Source organism: Apium graveolens, chromosome 11, assembly GCF_009905375.1.
Source record: "Apium graveolens cultivar Ventura chromosome 11, ASM990537v1, whole genome shotgun sequence".
Lineage (NCBI taxonomy): Eukaryota > Viridiplantae > Streptophyta > Magnoliopsida > Apiales > Apiaceae > Apium > Apium graveolens.
Window position 1 is genome coordinate 201,359,315 of NC_133657.1, and position 17,556 is coordinate 201,376,870.

Genomic DNA, 17,556 nt, shown 5'->3' on the forward strand with positions numbered 1-17,556 from the left:
CTAGGTCAGTTATCTAGCACAGTTATCCTCATAGGATTGAATAGGTACTAGAACAAACATATCACTTATCAGAGTTTAGAAACATATATCAGACAACAGTCAGTACTTAAGGACAATTATCAATTAAGCACAGAATATACAATGAGATTAATTCTGTAAATACTGAGCATAAAGTCTGATAATATAGAACAAGTCTAAGCAGATTTAGAGAAAGAACCCGAAACCATTCCAAGTTCATTTACCAATCTTGTAAAAGTAGCTTCACATAATGGTTTTGTGAAGATATCTGCCAATTGTTGATCTGTGGGAACAAAATGCAATTCCACTGTACCTTCATCCACATGTTCCCTGATGAAGTGGTACCTGATGCTGATGTGCTTTGTCATTGAGTGTTGAACTGGATTACCTGTCATAGCAATAGCACTTTGATTATCACAGTAAATAGGGATTTTGAAATATGATAACCCATAATCCAGTAACTGATTCTTCATCCAAAGAATCTGTGCACAACAGCTTTCTGCAGCAATATACTCTGCTTCTGCAGTTGATGTGGAAATTGACTTTTGTTTCTTGCTATACCAAGAAACCAATCTGCCTCCAAGAAATTGGCAGCTTCCACTTGTGCTTTTCCTGTCAATTTTGCAACCTGCAAAATCTGTATCTGAGTAACCTATTAGTTTAAAATCTGATTCTCTGGGATATCATAATCCCAGAGCAGCTGTTCCTTTAAGATACTTAAAGATTCTTTTTACAGCTGTTAAGTGAGGTTCTCTTGGATCTGCTTGAAATCTTGCACAAAGACAGGTAGCATACATGATATCAGGTCTACTAGCAGTTAGATAGAGTAGAGAGCCAATCATACCTCTGTAGTCAGTAATATCTACTGATTTACCGGTATCCTTATCCAGTTTTATCGCAGTGGCCATTGGAGTGGATGCACTTGAACAATCTTGCATTCCAAATTTCTTTAGCAAGTTTCTGGTGTACTTGGTTTGACAAATAAAAGTGCCTTCCTCATTCTGCTTGACTTGAAGGCCCAGAAAATAGCTAAGTTCCCCCATCATACTCATCTAATATCTTGACTGCATTAGTTTGGCAAACTTCTTGCAAAGTTTGTCATTTGTAGATCCAAAAATGATATCATCAACATAAATCTGGACCAGAAGTAAGTCCTTTCCATGGTTGAGGTAGAACAGTGTTTTGTCTATTGTCCCTCTGTTGAATCCACTTTCCAGAAGAAACTGAGCTAAAGTCTCATACCATGCTCTAGGAGCTTGCTTAAGTCCATAAAGTGCTTTATCAAGCCTGTAGACATAATCTGGATGTTTGGTATCTATAAAACCTGGAGGTTGTTCAACATATACCTCTTCCTCCAATTTTCCATTGAGAAAAGCACTTTTCACATCCATTTGAAAGACAGTAAACTTTTTGTGAGCAACATAAGCCAAAAATATCCTTATGGCTTCTAACCTAGAAACTGGTGCAAATGTTTCATCATAATCAATTCCCTCCTGTTGAGAATATTCTTTTACAACCAGCCTTGCCTTATTCCTTGTAATTATGCCATCACTGTCAGTTTTTTTTCTGAATACCCACTTTATACCAACAACAGATCTATTCTTTGGTCTTGGCACTAGGGTCCAGACTTTGTTTCTTTCAAATTCATTCAACTCTTCCTGCATTGCTTGCACCCAATCAGCATCTTGAAGAGCTTCTTCCACTTTCTTTGGCTCAGTCTGAGAGAGAAAAGAATTGTAAAGACACTCATTTGAAGTACCTGTTCTAGTTCTGACACCTGCATCAGGATTTCCAATTATCAAATCAGGTGTATGTGATTTTGTCCACTTCCTTGCAGATGGAAGGTTTTTTCTAGAACTGGATGCTCCCCCATGATCCATGCTATCTTCATTTTCATTTTCTGATGCTCCCCCTGAAACTATGCTCTCTGAGTTGGATTCTTCAGTATTTAGATTTTCAGCACTATCAGAACTTGGCTTATCAGAACTTGACGAATCAGAACTTGAAGAGCCAGATGCATGTTCTGATGTTTCTTGAGATGTGGTAGGATCTTGAGTATGCTCCCCCTGCATAGGTGCATCTTCCTTTAACGTAGTCACCACAGTTTCAATAATATCAGAGTTTAATCCATCAGAGTTTGCAGTATCAGGACTTAGACTGTCAGGATTTTCAGTATCAGAATATGAGTCTTCATTTTCAAATCTCAGCTGATCATGGTCAATGAAATCTTTAAGACCAGTGATCTTCTTGTCATCAAAAGAGACATTGATAGATTCCATGACCACTTTTGTTCTCAAATTATAGACTCTGAAGGCTTTTGTGGAAAGTGGATATCCAACAAAGATTTCTTCATCAGCTTTTAGATCAAACTTTGATAGCTGTTCAGGATGAGTCTTGAGAAAAAAACACTTGCATCCAAATACATGAAAATATTTCAGATTTGGCTTCTTTTTCTTCACCATCTAATATGGTGTTTTTCCATGCTTGTTAATGAGTGTTGCATTTTGAGTAAAACAAGCAGTCTGCACAGCTTCAACCCAGAAATAGGTTGGAAGCTTTGCTTCTTCAAGCATTGTACGTGCAGCTTCAATGAGAGTTCTATTCTTTCTTTCAACAACTCCATTTTGCTGTGGAGTTCCAGGAGCAGAAAATTCCTACTTTATTCCATGGCTTTTGTAGAACTCTTCCATTATCAAATTCTTGAACTCAGTGCCATTATCACTTCTTAATATTTTCACAGAATCTTTGACCATTTTATCCAGCTGTTTGACATGATCAATCAGGATAGATGCAGTTTCACTTTTTTTGTGCAAGAAATACACCCATGTGTATCTGGTGAACTCATCCACTATGACCAACGCATACTTCTTCTTTGCAATAGACATGACATTTACTGGACCAAATAGATCAACATGTATAAGATGATAAGGCTCAAGAATTGATGATTCAGTCTTGCTCTTGAATGAAGATTTTCTTTGTTTGGCTTTCTGACATGAATCACAAAGACCATCAGGAGCAAATACTGTGTTTGGCAATCCTCTCACAAGATCTTTCTTGACCAGTTCATTTATATTGTTGAAATTTAAATGAGAGAGTTTCTTATGCCAATTCCAGCTTTCTTCAATTGATGCTCTACTTAACAGACAGATTGTAGAACCATCAGTACTTGTTGAAAGCTTAGCTTCATAAATGTTACCACGTCTGTATCCTTTCAGAACAACTTTGCCTTTAGATTTACTCACAATTTCACAATGTTCTTCAAAGAAATCAACATGATAACCTCTGTCACAGATTTGACTTATACTCAGTAGGTTGTGTTTAAGTCCTGAGACCAGAGCTACTTGTTTAATTATGACATTTCCAAGATTGATATTGCCATATCCCAATGTTTTTCCAATGTTGCCATCTCCATAAGAAACACTTGGGCCAACTTTCTCCACAAAGTCTGATAGCAGGGCCTTATTTCCAGTCATATGTCCTGAACATCCACTGTCCAGAACTAGAATATTTTTCCTGTTGCCCTGCAATCACAAAGACCACTAATTATTAGTTTTAAGGACCCAGACTTGCTTGGATCCTTTGGCCTTATTAAGTTTGTTAATATTTGCAGCGGATTTAGCATCAGAGTTTATGTTAACATTTTTCTTATCAGAACTTACACTATCAGACTTTGAATCAGAATTTACACTAGAAGGAACAATGGAAACTTTCTTCAAAGAAGGTTTTATTTGATAATAATCATAGTACAAACTATGATATTCCTTACAAGTATAAATGGAATGCCATAAACTACCACAATGAAAACAAGGATTTTGTGGTTTGTATCTAACAGACTGACTCTTAACTCCTGATTTTGAAGGTAAGGAGTTAATATTCTTATTCTTCCTGCAAAAAGAAGCCAGATGGTTAGAACTTCCACAGTTATGACATGTTTTCCTAGGAGCATCAGGAACAGGTTTATAATCATTGCTTTTATTCACACCTTCCTTTCCATTCCTATTTTTCCTAGGTGATTTTACCTTGTTTGCATTCTTGACATCTTTCAGCTTATGCTTAAGCTGCTTCTTTGTCATTAAGCCTATGTTCACTTCAGCTGTCTTTTCCTGTTTTAGTTTGTCAGAAGTTAATTCCTCTTTAACTTCTGATTTCTCATTTTCAGACTTTACAGTTACAAACTTAACAGGTTTAAACTTTGGCTTTTGCTTAACAACAGGCTTAATTTCTTCAGTTCCTTTATCATTCTTATCTTCTCCATAACCTAAGATCTCTTTCCAGTTTCCACTACTTAGCAAATTTTGAGTTGTTTTGCCAGAGTTAGTCCAAGTCCTGATAATCTCTCTTTCCTTTTCTAACTCAGTTTTTAGAGATTCATTTAATTTTAGCACTTCATTCCTAACATAAAAAGCATCATCTCTATCCTTCTGAGTTTGATGGAACATGACTAACTCTTTTTCTAAGAAATCATTCCTTTTCTTAAATGCAAGATTTTCAGAAGTTAATCTTTCACATGTTAAAGTTTGATCTCTATAGCTTACAAACATGGTTTTAAGATATCTTCTCAACTCATTAATATCATCAGTATGAAACGCATAAGTAGTCTGAGGTACCTTTGTTTCAGCAGCTTCAGAACTGCTCTCAGCACTTTCTTTATCAGCATTTGCCATCAATGCATAGTTCTCCTCACTTTCAGAGTCTGAGGTGTCTGTCCAGCTTTTCTGCTTTGTGACAAGAGCCTTGCCTTTGTCGCCCTTTACCTTCTTGCAGTCAGGAGATATGTGGCCTTTCTCACCACAGTTATAACATTTAACATTGGTGTAATCTCCTCTGTCAGACTTTCCTCCTCTGCCTTCAGATCTTCTGAAATTCTTCTTATCAGAACTTATGCTTTTCCTGGAAAACTTCTTTCCCTTCCTGAACTTCCTGTATGCAATCTTTGTGATTCCTTTCACCATAAGAGCATACAGCTTCATCATCTCCTCATCAGCATCAGTCTCAGGCAAGCTTTCAGAGTCTGAGTCATCATCACTCTCAGAACTTGATGACTCAGTATCAGACTTTATGAAAAGAGCTTTACCCTTGTCTTTCTTTGAGAAAGCTGCTTTGGGGAATTCTTCTTCAGCCTTAAGAGCAACTGTCCTTGACTTTCCTCCTTTCCTCTTGCTTCTTTGTTCCATCTCCAGCTCATGAGTCTTGAGCATTCCATAGATTTCGTCAAGAGTTGTTTCATCAAGATTGTAGTTGTCTCTTATTGTCGTTGCCTTCAAATCCCAGCATTCAGGAAGAGCTAACAGGAACTTAAGGTTTGAATCTTCAAGATCATACTCTTTATCAACCAATGACAAATCATTCAAAAGTTTGACAAATCTATCATATAATTCATTCAATGACTCATTAGTCTTTGAGTCAAAGTGTTCATACTCTTGAGTGAGTATTGTCTTCCTGTTCTTCTTAATTGTGTCAGTTCCCTGACACCTTGTTTCCAGAGCATCCCATATCTCCTTAGCAGTCTTGCAGTTGATTACCCTGTTTGACATTACATTATCAATGGCACTATGCAGTAAATGTCGTACCTTAGCATCCTTAGCAATTGATGCTATGTCCTCAGCAGTATAATCACTCTTCTCCTCTGGTACGATCTTTGCTGCTTCACCTGCAACTTCAACAGCGAGTTTGGTTGGTTTGTGAGGACCTTCCTTGATTCTATCAAGGTATTCTGGATCTGTTGCTTCCAGGAACATGGTCATCCTTACCTTCCATATGGGATATTCAGATGGTCTCAGTATGAGGACTCTGATGGTCTCATACCGACTCTGAATTTGTGTCTTTGGTGGTTCCTCAGTTGTGGTAGACTTAGTTGGAGTTTCTGTGTCCGACATGATTGTGTTTGGATCTTTAACTGTATGTTTGTTAACAGATAAACTCTGATACCAATTGTTAGGTCACACACACACTGTAGAGGGGGTGAATACAGTGTATAGTACACTCAAATCGAACTTTAAGAACTTAAGTAACAGAAAACAAACTTTATTGAAATAATAAACTCTGTTACAGTATGGAACTGTTACCTCTCAGTGATGAACAAATATCACGAGAGCTGCTAGGGTTACAATGAATAATCTTTTCTAATAATGATAACACTTTTAGTGTAAACCCTATGTCTGTATTTATATACTACACAGTTACAAGATAATCACTAATTGATATGGAATATAATCCTGCTTCCTAAAATATATCAATCAGATATCTTTTCTTCCAAGTATTCCATTCTTCACGGAATTCCTTCTTCATGCATATCTCTTCTTATGTTTATCTCGATCTTCTTTCCTTTAATCAGCTACTGTCCTTTTCTGATTGTCCTTCAGCACTTAAGTTCTGATATCTATCTTCTGATGATTATCTCCTGATAATATAAGTACTGATATCCTTAAATCCTGACTTCCAGTATAAGTACTGATCAACAGTTAAGTACTGATTTATCCTGTTCACGTAAGATCTGAAAGCTAAACATAAAACATATTAGCCATGACATTATCAAATATATCTAACAATGAAGAATAGAATACTTGGAAGAAAATATATCTGATTGATATATTTTAGGAAGCAGAATTATATTCCATATCAATTAGTGATTATCTTGTAACTGTGTAGTATATAAACACAGACATAGGGTTTACACTATAAGTGTTATCACAATCGAGAAGATTATTCATTATAACCTTAGCAGCTCTCGTGATATTTGTTCATCACTGAGAGAGAACAGTTTCATACTGTAACAGAGTTTATTGTTTCAATAAAGTTTGTTTTCTGTTACTTGAATTATTAAAGTTTGATTTGATTGTGCTATATACTATATTCACCCTCCTCTACAGTGTGTATGACCTAATACTATATAAAAACACAAAATCCAGGTAACAATAAGAAATCTAAAATGCAATTACTTAGTAATGCTGATTTAATATTTTGTTAAATTATCCTTGAATCATGATGTTCATTACTTGACTAAAATTTTGATGTAAAAGGTTAGTTATGTATTTTTTAGCAACAAATACATAATAATGTTGAGTTTGTTGTTCAAATAAGATTTGAGTTAACGAAAACAACATATAATATAAAAAGAAAAATAGTAATAATCTTATAATTTTATTTATTTTATATTTTAATAAAAATTTAGAATAAATTTCTATAATCATTATTTAATATTGATATTTTGATCTCGGCCCGTGCTTCGCACGGGTTATCAACTAGTTTAATAAAATGAGTCGGCTTAACCAAACTCGTAATATTAAACGAGCCGAGTTCGGGTAGCATTTTAGACTCGATTACGTGTAAAATTTAATGAGCCGGCTCAACCGACTTGTTAAAACCAGACCGTTTAGCTAAATGAGTTGGTTCGACTCAGCTCGATTAACTGCAGTTCGAATTACAACTTGTTCAAAACTCGGCTCGCTCGGCCTGAATTACAGCTATAATGCGCAAGATATGTCAACTAAAGGATGGATTAATTCCTTAAGATTTTATGTTTACAGCTCCCGTAAATAAAGAAACATCCATGATGTTCCAACGCTTAATTAAAATTAAACGATGCATCCGAGTAGAGATGTTCAAAAAATCCGAAATTTGAAATTTAATTCGATCCGATTCGAAAAAAGCCCGATCCGGAAAAAATCCCGGCTCGGTTCGACCCGCGGGCCTTAAATGAGCCTCCTTTTTTTCTCGAAAATCAGGCCCGACCCGAAACCCGAAAGCCCGGATCTAAAAAAGCCCGGATAAAAGTCCGGTTCGGCCCAAATAAAAGCCCGAGATTTTTGAAAAGTCCGATTAAAAAACTGAATTTTTTATATAAAATTTGAAAATATACAATACTTTTTATGATTTTTAAAATATTATATTATAATATTAGAAGCAATTGAGTTATATATGATTATTTATATATTATATTAAAAAATAATTATTTATTTAGATGTCTAAACTACTCTATCTGATATATCAAGATATTATTTTCTTCCGCTATTTAAAGTACTCATAATTAAAGTTATAAAATATTAATTTTTTCAAATATATAAATAAAAATCCCGGTTCGGCCCGATCCGGCCTGACCCGCGGCCTAAAACAAACCTTATATTTTTTAGGAAGCCCGGTCTAGTCCGATTTTTAAAAAATCCCGGCCCGATCCGTTTTCAAAAAAATCGGGATTTTTAAAGTCCGGATAAAGTCGGGCCTGATTTTTTTTTTTTTACATCTCTACATGATATTCCGTGACTCTGTGTGCTGTAAAATACACGTTTTTACAAATATTAAGTCTGGGTTTATTATTTCAACCAGATGGACTGCATTCACTAATGTTGGGCTCCAAATTGAAGTTAGATAGCCCTTTCAAAGATGAGAGCATTGCTTTACTACAATAAGCCCAAAGAGAACTGGCCGAATATAGAAAGGAATTTATAATGTCCAAAGAAGAGAAAGGCATATTATAATGAGGAAAAAATAAGATGCAATAATACCAATTGGCCTTGGTTCTGATGGTAAGACCAGTTTTATGGGTACAATTCCTCCGTAAACATACACAACAAGGTTGTTGAAAAAGGTTAAAAGCGACCGGTTTAAAAATGATTGCTTTTAGCTATAAACGACCGAAGTTGGTGAATTTTAATATAAAATCGACTGCTCCCTATCGGTCGTTTTTATAAAATCCACTACAAACGGTCGCTTTTATAAATTCGACCGTTAACGGTCATTTCTATTATCACAACCGTTGCAGGTGCAATTAATTTTTTTATTTTATAAAAAATTAAAAGCGACCGCTCGGTCACTTTTATTTTCTATTTTTTTCTTTAATTTGGCGGCAAATTTCTCGCCTATTCTTGAAACCATAAAATCGACCGCAACAAGGTGGCAGTTGCTTTTCTTAGCAAAAGCCACCTCCAACAAAATCCACCATATATGGTTGCTTTTATACATAAGTTAGAGGAAGATAAGATTGATCTTAAAAACCACCGTTTTCGGTGAAAGTTGATCGCTTTTATTTGGTTGTTTTTACTCTTTTTTTCCTGTAGTGATAAGGTATTAGAAATTTGCGATTATTATTTTATGGTGTGTTGGTGCATAACGGTTTGTTTAGTTATTTCGGAGTTAACGTGTATGAAATTTGAACGATTTGTGTTCGCGATAACTCCGTCAGATTTGTTACTTGATTCTTGATCTCTCCCGTGTCACCGACTGATTAGAGCAACAAACCTTATACGTTTATGTTGTAAAACAAATCACAGCGAGTAATTGTTACTTGATTCTGGTTCGTGCTAGCTGACTTATTAAAACGAACCACTACAAATATATTGAATTTATTATAAATTGTAAATATGTAAATCTTGATTACCATGCAATAATAGGCCTATAAATAGAAAACTTAGTTGTTATGCTCAGATTTTTTAATCAACCCTTAAGAGATAATCATATTATTGTGCCACCTGTGTACATTACTCTTTTTCACCCTTTTCTAAATACTCTCTCCGTCCCGTTCGATTCTATACGTTTACTATTTGCACGTATTTCGAGACTTCTATAAAAAATAGTTTGATAATGTGTTTTTAAATAAAAGTTTAAACATGAAATTTTTATTCAGAAAAAAAATTCTAAAAAAATATTGTGGAGTTATGTTTTAAATGAGTATTGAAAATCGTGCCGAAAAATAACGTATAGAATTCAATGGAGAAAGGGAGAGAGTAAATAAACAGGCCACAGTGCACAATAATTTATGCAGCATGCAACTGCCAAGCTTATGAGCTTTTATTACAATTTTCCTTTACTCCAGTCCATACACTGCACGTATATACACTAATTAGGAAACACAATCCAGCTTGCTCAAAAGCACTAAGATTTTGGTAATTTTTAGATGTGATATTACGCAAACTTTCACATTTGTAAAGTGTTTGCAGTAAACAAAACAGAAAACGTCATTTCTAAACTAGGAAAATAGTAAAAAGTGAATGCCTGATCACAGTAACTTCATGCAATTCCAGTAACTTTCTGGTTAAGTTGACTGTATTTTAACCTTTTTACCCTTTGGGTTACAAGGCAATTAGGCATGTACAAATCAATCACTTGACTGGCCAGTTCTGAGTTTAACTTGCACAGACATGGAACATGTACTTATATATTGTATGGTTAAAGGAAATGCAATGCTTTAAATGTTTGATCAAGTGGGCAATGAAACAGTGACATTTGTTAGCAGTGGCTTGTTTGTTCTGATGAATGGTGATGGGCATGTGTGTGTGTGAGATCAAAATACAACATACAGAATTGGTTCAAGCAGCAGAATATATGTGTATAGCTAATCAAAAGACAGTAAAATTTTACATTCCAGAGAAGTTTGAACAAATTTGGATGTCCTATCTTACCTATTACTACTATGCAATACAGAACATGCAGTAATGCAGTGTTTTTTCTTTCTTTCTTTGATATTTTTACAGTATCAGAGAGTTTAAACCTTGCAATAATCGGTAAAAATAATAAACTCGCTAATATATATATATATATATATATATATATATATTTCTCCGGTTCCAATATATAATGGAGACGACAATATATTTTTACTACTAAACGTTAGTTTATTAGTCACTACCGGTAAAATTTAACAGATATCAAAAAAAACGTTAAATTTTGTTTTATGCCGATACGTACGTGTTCCTCTATACTCCTTATTAGCTAGATCCGTCCCTGCATGAAATTTACAGAAAGAAGAAGTGGTCTTTTTAATCTTCTGAAATTTGTTGTCACCTTTAAATTAAATTTCCTTAGGTTATAGTTGGGTGTCCTTGTTATTTAGATGTAACATTTATTTTGGAAAAAGAAGTAGAGGAAAATAAATGATCAGATGCAGGTCCACCTCAATTATACTCTATGGTTATCACATAAAGATTAAAACTTGAATGTGTGTTGAATATGCCAAGTGTGTCTTTTGCTAATTTGTTAGCATATGTTTCACAAGCTAGGTAATACAGATAATGCAGGGCGGTACATAAAGTTGCCTCCAATTTGATCATACCCTAGCTGATCATCCACAATATATCTGTGTATAAAGAGAGATCATACATCATGTGTCGATCTGTAGAGGTTATGCAACTATTGTGAGGTAAGAGAAGGTCAGTTTGCTCAAATTTGTATAAGAGAATTCTTGGTTAATTAGTCCTCTAATTAGCTACTCAGCTTTCATTTGTAACTTGTCATGACTTTTGGATTTAGTACTAAAGTTGGGCACATATATACTGGACTCTTATTCATTTAAAGCAGTTTGAGGGCATGTCTGTTTGAATCGAATCGAGTTAAACGAGTTCAAGCTGCTTATCTCGAATTACATGAATCTTAGTTTTTCGAAAGTTATACTAAAATAAAATCATTGATGCTAGGTTTTCCTGAAGAATAAAAGATAGATAAGTACTTGATTAGTGCTTAGGTATATAGCTAGTATATGTAATGACATTATGTGATCTAAATACCAATATGAGTACTTAATTAATTATATATATAGATCTCTTGACTTCTTAATTGTTTTGTTTACTTTTGTCAACAAGCTAGCAATCAGGCTATGGCTGTCCTCTCTATCTAGTTGGCAAGATAATGAACTGATCAGAAATACCTAATTTAGAAAGTAAAATTTATTGTAATGAATTTGCAGAGGCCTTTTTAAAAAAATGATATCAAAATAAATTATACACCCATACAATAATATATATACAACCCTAGCTAATTGATTTAATATGTGCAGTAATATATTTTTTATTAGCTAATGCAAAGAAGACTATATTATGTAATAATATGATCTAATGTAACTTATAAATACGTGCTCTTTCCATTTTAAAACATTACATTTTAAAACATTAGTCCCATTTTAGTTTTGTGCTATTGAATTGACTAAATTTTGACCGTAAATTTAAACACCGATCAGGCATTCATTTTCACCCAAGGGAAATCACTTTGAGGAGTTCTTTCCTGATCCCCCTCCTCTTCCAGTGCTCTCTCACATGAAAGCATAAAAGCAAAGCAATAATTAAAATACTAACAAAAATAAAATATAAAACAAATGTAAAATATAATGTATGGCCAAGGGAGTGTCTGAAACTTAATGATTGATTTCCATATATAGTCATCCTTCTCCTTCTTCAATCAATAAAAATCACCATCAATTTAAGGTATAATACAGACTTATTAAGTAATCTTTAATAAAAGTTGAGATTAAGTTCTAAGCATTATTAATTACTTTTATCCTGTGCAATGGCCAATGGGTCATTGTTTACTTTATAAATACCTACCTCCTATTGCAGCTCCTTTCCATTTTCTGCATCTTTCCTGTTCAGATTTGTGTAAAAAATAGAAAAAAGCCAAGGTAGAAACTTTCCTCATTTTTTTCATACCTTCTCTAATTTTTCTTCATCAGGTTGAAATTTTATTGATCTTCTAAATTTATTCATTCTTAATCAATGTCACATCCAAAATTGTATATTGTAAACCTTTCTTCTTTTGCTTGATTTTTCTTGGAATTTAATTTACTTCTAATGACAAACTTGTGAATGAATTTTCTTGATTTAGTTGCAGCTAGCTAGCTATGTCATTTCCTGATGATCAATCTGGTGATACCTCATCGCAGAGGAAGTTAGGTAGGGGAAGAATTGAGATCAAGCGGATCGAAAATACTACTAACAGGCAAGTTACTTTCTGTAAGCGTCGCAATGGTTTGCTCAAGAAGGCTTATGAATTATCAGTTCTTTGTGATGCTGAAGTTGCTCTGATTGTCTTCTCTAACCGCGGCCGCCTTTACGAGTATGCCAACAACAGGTACATATTTGATCATCTCAAGCAATCAATACTTAATTTTCTTAACTTTGTTAATTAGGTGCAGCTTTTTGTGTTGGTTTTCTTGCAACTTTTTTGGTCATTTTTGTACTCTATCTCTTGTTTAGTTCAGCTTGTGTTAAATGGCTTTTGTGGTGACTTAAGCACAAGGACTGCACAATCATGTTGTTTTGGCAGTTTAGATTTATTGAGTCATCTCATAGAAAGATTTTTCTTTTTCAGTATTTTGTTTTGTAACTCCTTCTAGATTGACCTTTTTAAGGGTTGATGTTTATATATCTACAGATCTGTGTTTTATAAGAATCTGAGATCACTTTTTATCTTCCTCCATTGCTGTTAACTTTGCCTCTTCCAGCTCTCTCTCTCTCTCTCTCAGCTCTCTCTCTCTCTCTCTCTCTCTCTCTCTCTCTCTTCTAGCTCTCTCTCTCTCTCTCTCTCTCTCTCTGTTCCAGCTCTCTCTGTGTATGTGTGTGTTTATATATCTACATATCTATATACTATACATGTGTATGACATATATAGCTCAAGACTAATAACTAAGATCTACATGTCAAATTTACCAAGATCCTATTTTACATTTTTTTGTCTTGACTCTGCCTTAAATTAGTAGTTGAAACATAAGTACAGATCTTGATTAGGATACTAAGATTAGGGTTTATAAAACATTAAACTAATCATACTTAAAATTTGTTTAATACCCTTTTCCACCAATCACATTTGACATAGGGTTGTCCCAATGTTTTCTTGCCATGTCAATTTCTTGAAATTGTTTTCACGTGTAAATACCTTTTAGGTCACAATTTAATGATAAATTAGGGCATGTTATCTGTATCACCTATAAAGGCTACTTCTCTTTCAAAGTACTATAACTTTAACATAATTAGGTTTCATAAACTTTTAATTAATTGTTTTTAAGGGCATAGCTAATCTAGTTAGAACTGAGGAGCAGATCAGGTACAGAATCTTTGGTCACTTCATACAAAACTTTCTAGCTAACTAATGTAACTATTTTTAAGGTTTATGTAAAGTAATTTTTATTATTCTTTTTCTGTTTTTCATATATGTGTGTAATTAGAAAGATAGAAGTAGTTTTGTTTAGAGATATCCTCTGCAAATCTTTCAGAAAGCTTGTGAAGATGTTGTAACCAAAACAGCTAAGAAACAAGTGTGACTGATAGAGAGAGAGACTTGACCTTGTTTGCTTCATCACTCCAATTCTTTCACTTTGGTAACTTGAAGTCACTTGTTACTAGACGTGATAATTCGGATAACCGGTTCGGTTTTGGATCGAATTAATTTCGCATCGTATATATTTTCGGATTATAATAAATAATATGCTTTATAATATAAAATTTTGGATCATAAAATATCAACGGCCAGTTAACGAAAACGAGAAGGAGTTTTTAATACATTTTTGCACCAAAGTGTGGTTCAGGTGGCATGATCTAAGTTAGGTTACATGTATTGTGCACAGTAATAATCAGCTAGAAAAGTCAGTCATTTCACTGACTTAATCTTGACTCAGTTTTCACTTTAGGTTTTTTGACTTACCGAGGTATATATGTAATAGAGTAGAACCTAGGATTACACAGCGGATTAAAGAGTGTCATCCACGTGGCAGCCAACCAATGATAGCTTGTGTAGTAGTGACAGCTAGGCAGACGCAGCCAATCAAAAGCTCGAGGAAATTAAGGAAGTGTGATGTTAATACATCAGGTCAAAAATGACTGAGTGAGTCTGACTAAGAAGAGATTCACATAATAGATACAGATCTTTTCTCTTTTATTTTGCTTTGCGTATTGGTTTCAACAATGTTATGAACAATAATTTTCACCGTCATATATGAGACGGAGCTTAAATCTGAAAATTGATCTTCGGGGATGCAAAACAAAATATGAAATTGAGCTTAATTTATAAGTTAGATCTTAAAAATTATATTTAATTTTTTGATATTAAATATTTTAAATTTATTTATATAAATATATGTAATAATTATATATGTATAATCAAAATAGTAAAATAATTACATATAATATTATTTATAAATATAAATAATATTAAATTAATTTCGATTAATCATTCCGATTAATCCCCGATTACATGATTAATCCATGGACATGGCCTCTATCGATTGAATCTAATTTGCTCTTTCCAACACTAACTACATAATATAACATTAAAGTACATGTATCCATGCTTTTCGGGGGAGAACCCAATTTTTGCGGGCACCATATACTTAAATCAATATATTACAAGTTAGTAGTTCAAATTCAATTTTTTTTATCATTTTTAGTAGATTATTTGAATTTTTTTAATATTTAAGTGCTAAAATATTATTTCAACTATTTAATATCCGATTTATGATCATAAAACTAAATCCAATCAAATTATGAAAGATTTACAAGTATTATGAGGGCACTTAACTTGTTTGTATTAGTGCCATTTTATAAATTATAGATAATTATACCTAAATTTTTTAATAAATAACTGCTATTTTTTTGTTCTCCGGACACGTGTTCTAATTGGCCTCTACATAAATAAGCCCTTGCATTTTCACTTATTCTAAAATATTTTTAAGGTGCAAAATATATACATTTTGTTTTATTTCTCAAAATAACAAAAAAGCTTTGTAATTTCCAGTGTTAAGGGAACTATTGAGAGGTACAAGAAGGCAAATTCCGATGCCCCTAATACTTCTTCAGCTTCCGAAGCCAACATCCAGGTATATATATAACATACCTGCATTCGAGTATCTTTCGAAAGTGAAGTACCTACTAAGTCTATACTTGATTAAAATACATATGCATCTTTCCAAAGTGAAGTACTTAATAAATTTAGTAAGTATATGGATGGAGAAAATCGAATTCTGAACCAAGTATCAGAAGCACCCTTACTTAGGGCACTCGTTGATTCTCACATAACTTAACTAAACTTGTTTCGAAATGCCAAATCCTTATTGAGCGATATTAATCTCAGTATTACCAGCAAGAAGCCACGAGATTACGTCGGGATATTACCAAAATACAGCAGGACAACAGGTGACATTTTTTAGATTGATAATATGTGTTTACCTAGGCTAATATGCATATAATCTGCTTCATTAATTAAGTTGAGTCATTTTACAGGAACATGATGGGTGAAGCCATAAGCTCTCTGAACGTTAAAGATCTGAAAAGCCTGGAAACCAAACTTGAGAAAGGACTTAACAAAATCCGCTCTAAGAAGGTATAATAGACATTTCATTCTAGCTCGATAATAAGCATCTAATAGAATAACATTTTTGTAATTATAAATTTCCTCTTACGATTCTTCATAATAATGCAGAATGAGCTTTTGTTTGCTGAAGTTGAGTACATGCAGAAGAGGGTAACTATACTCTCATGCTTTCCATCCTTTTTTTTTTAATTTTTCTAAATATTAGAATCTTCGTTTAGTCTATGCGAGTTGCACTGATAAGATGTATATGTTTAGCTGAACTTGTAAGAGGCAATGTTGATCCTGTCATAAAAAATTTGTCTCATCATTACCATACTCTTGGTTCCCTGAAGTAGTGACCAGAAATTACAGAAAATTCTCTTAAAATGTTAGATATGTTGAGTAAAGTTTCATGAGCTGCATCAATAGTCACTTGAAAACACTTTCATGTTCTAAGCAGTCTTCATACATTGAAATGTACTTTGTAATTAAGAATATTTTGTGCTTGCAGGAAATTGACCTGCATAACCATAACCAGTACCTTCGAGCAAAGGTACATATATATCTTTCTCTACTTCTGTTGTCGAGTTAATGGTTCAGTGGTATATATGGACTGAGCTGAGACAACAATCTTTATTCATTTTGTTTGAAAATTTCATGCAGATAGCTGAAAATGAGAGAGCACAGCAGCAGATGAACTTGATGCCAGGGAGTTCTAGCTATGAACTTGCGCAACCAATGGAATCCTTTGATGCTCGAAACTTCATCAAACTCAATGGGCTTGAACCTACTAATCAATACTCTTGCCAAGACCCAACAGCACTTCAGCTAGTGTAAGACTTATAAGTTTCTAGCTTCATGCTTATTCAGCATATATTTTATCGAGTATGCATGTTTACAACAACATTCCTACTTTTGCCAATTCATTTACAGAATCTACAAAGTTCAATTTGAAAGAAAAAGTGAATTATATTTTTGAAAAATGTTTCAATTTTTGTGCAGTTAAACATATATATGAAGCGCTTGCATGTGGTTTCCACTGCTCTGGTTTCTGGGAAAAATCTGAAGGATCAGCTACTAGACCATGTAACTTTCTAAACACAATATAGAAAGTGATCACCAGCATGTAGAGAGTACATGCTTTCACATAAGTCATGACTATGTCTATAGTTATCAATTGTCCTTAAGTGTCTAATGTGTTGATAATTAAGGTTTCTGTGTTTAATTTGGACTAAGATGTTGGTGCTCGGACGGCATGTGTTCAAACATACATATATAAGTTTGCTTAAGTTTCAATATCCTCTGATCAAAACATTAGTTTGTTTAAGTTTGTTATAAAATTGTTTGAGTTTGTTCTATTTCTTATTTTATGTTTGTGAGGGCTACCTAATGAGAGATAACATTAATCTGTTGTACTTTTTTTCTTAGACCCTACTTTCGAGTGTGATAGCTATGGTTTAACTAAATCAGTATGTCCTAGACTTTAGTTTGTTC

At 33.7% G+C, this 17,556-nt stretch overlaps 1 protein-coding gene across 1 annotated transcript; it reads left to right on the plus strand.

Annotated features, from left to right (window-relative positions):
* The first annotated feature begins 12,258 nt into the window (after positions 1-12,258).
* LOC141697929 (floral homeotic protein AGAMOUS-like) lies at positions 12,259-17,420 on the plus strand. Its single transcript, XM_074502497.1, has 9 exons — positions 12,259-12,400; positions 12,604-12,849; positions 15,508-15,589; positions 15,844-15,905; positions 15,993-16,092; positions 16,192-16,233; positions 16,574-16,615; positions 16,726-16,895; positions 17,065-17,420. Exons 2-9 carry the CDS (start codon positions 12,620-12,622, stop codon positions 17,066-17,068), a joined length of 732 nt encoding a protein of 243 aa, XP_074358598.1. The 5' UTR covers positions 12,259-12,400; positions 12,604-12,619; the 3' UTR covers positions 17,069-17,420.
* The last annotated feature ends 136 nt before the right edge of the window (positions 17,421-17,556 follow it).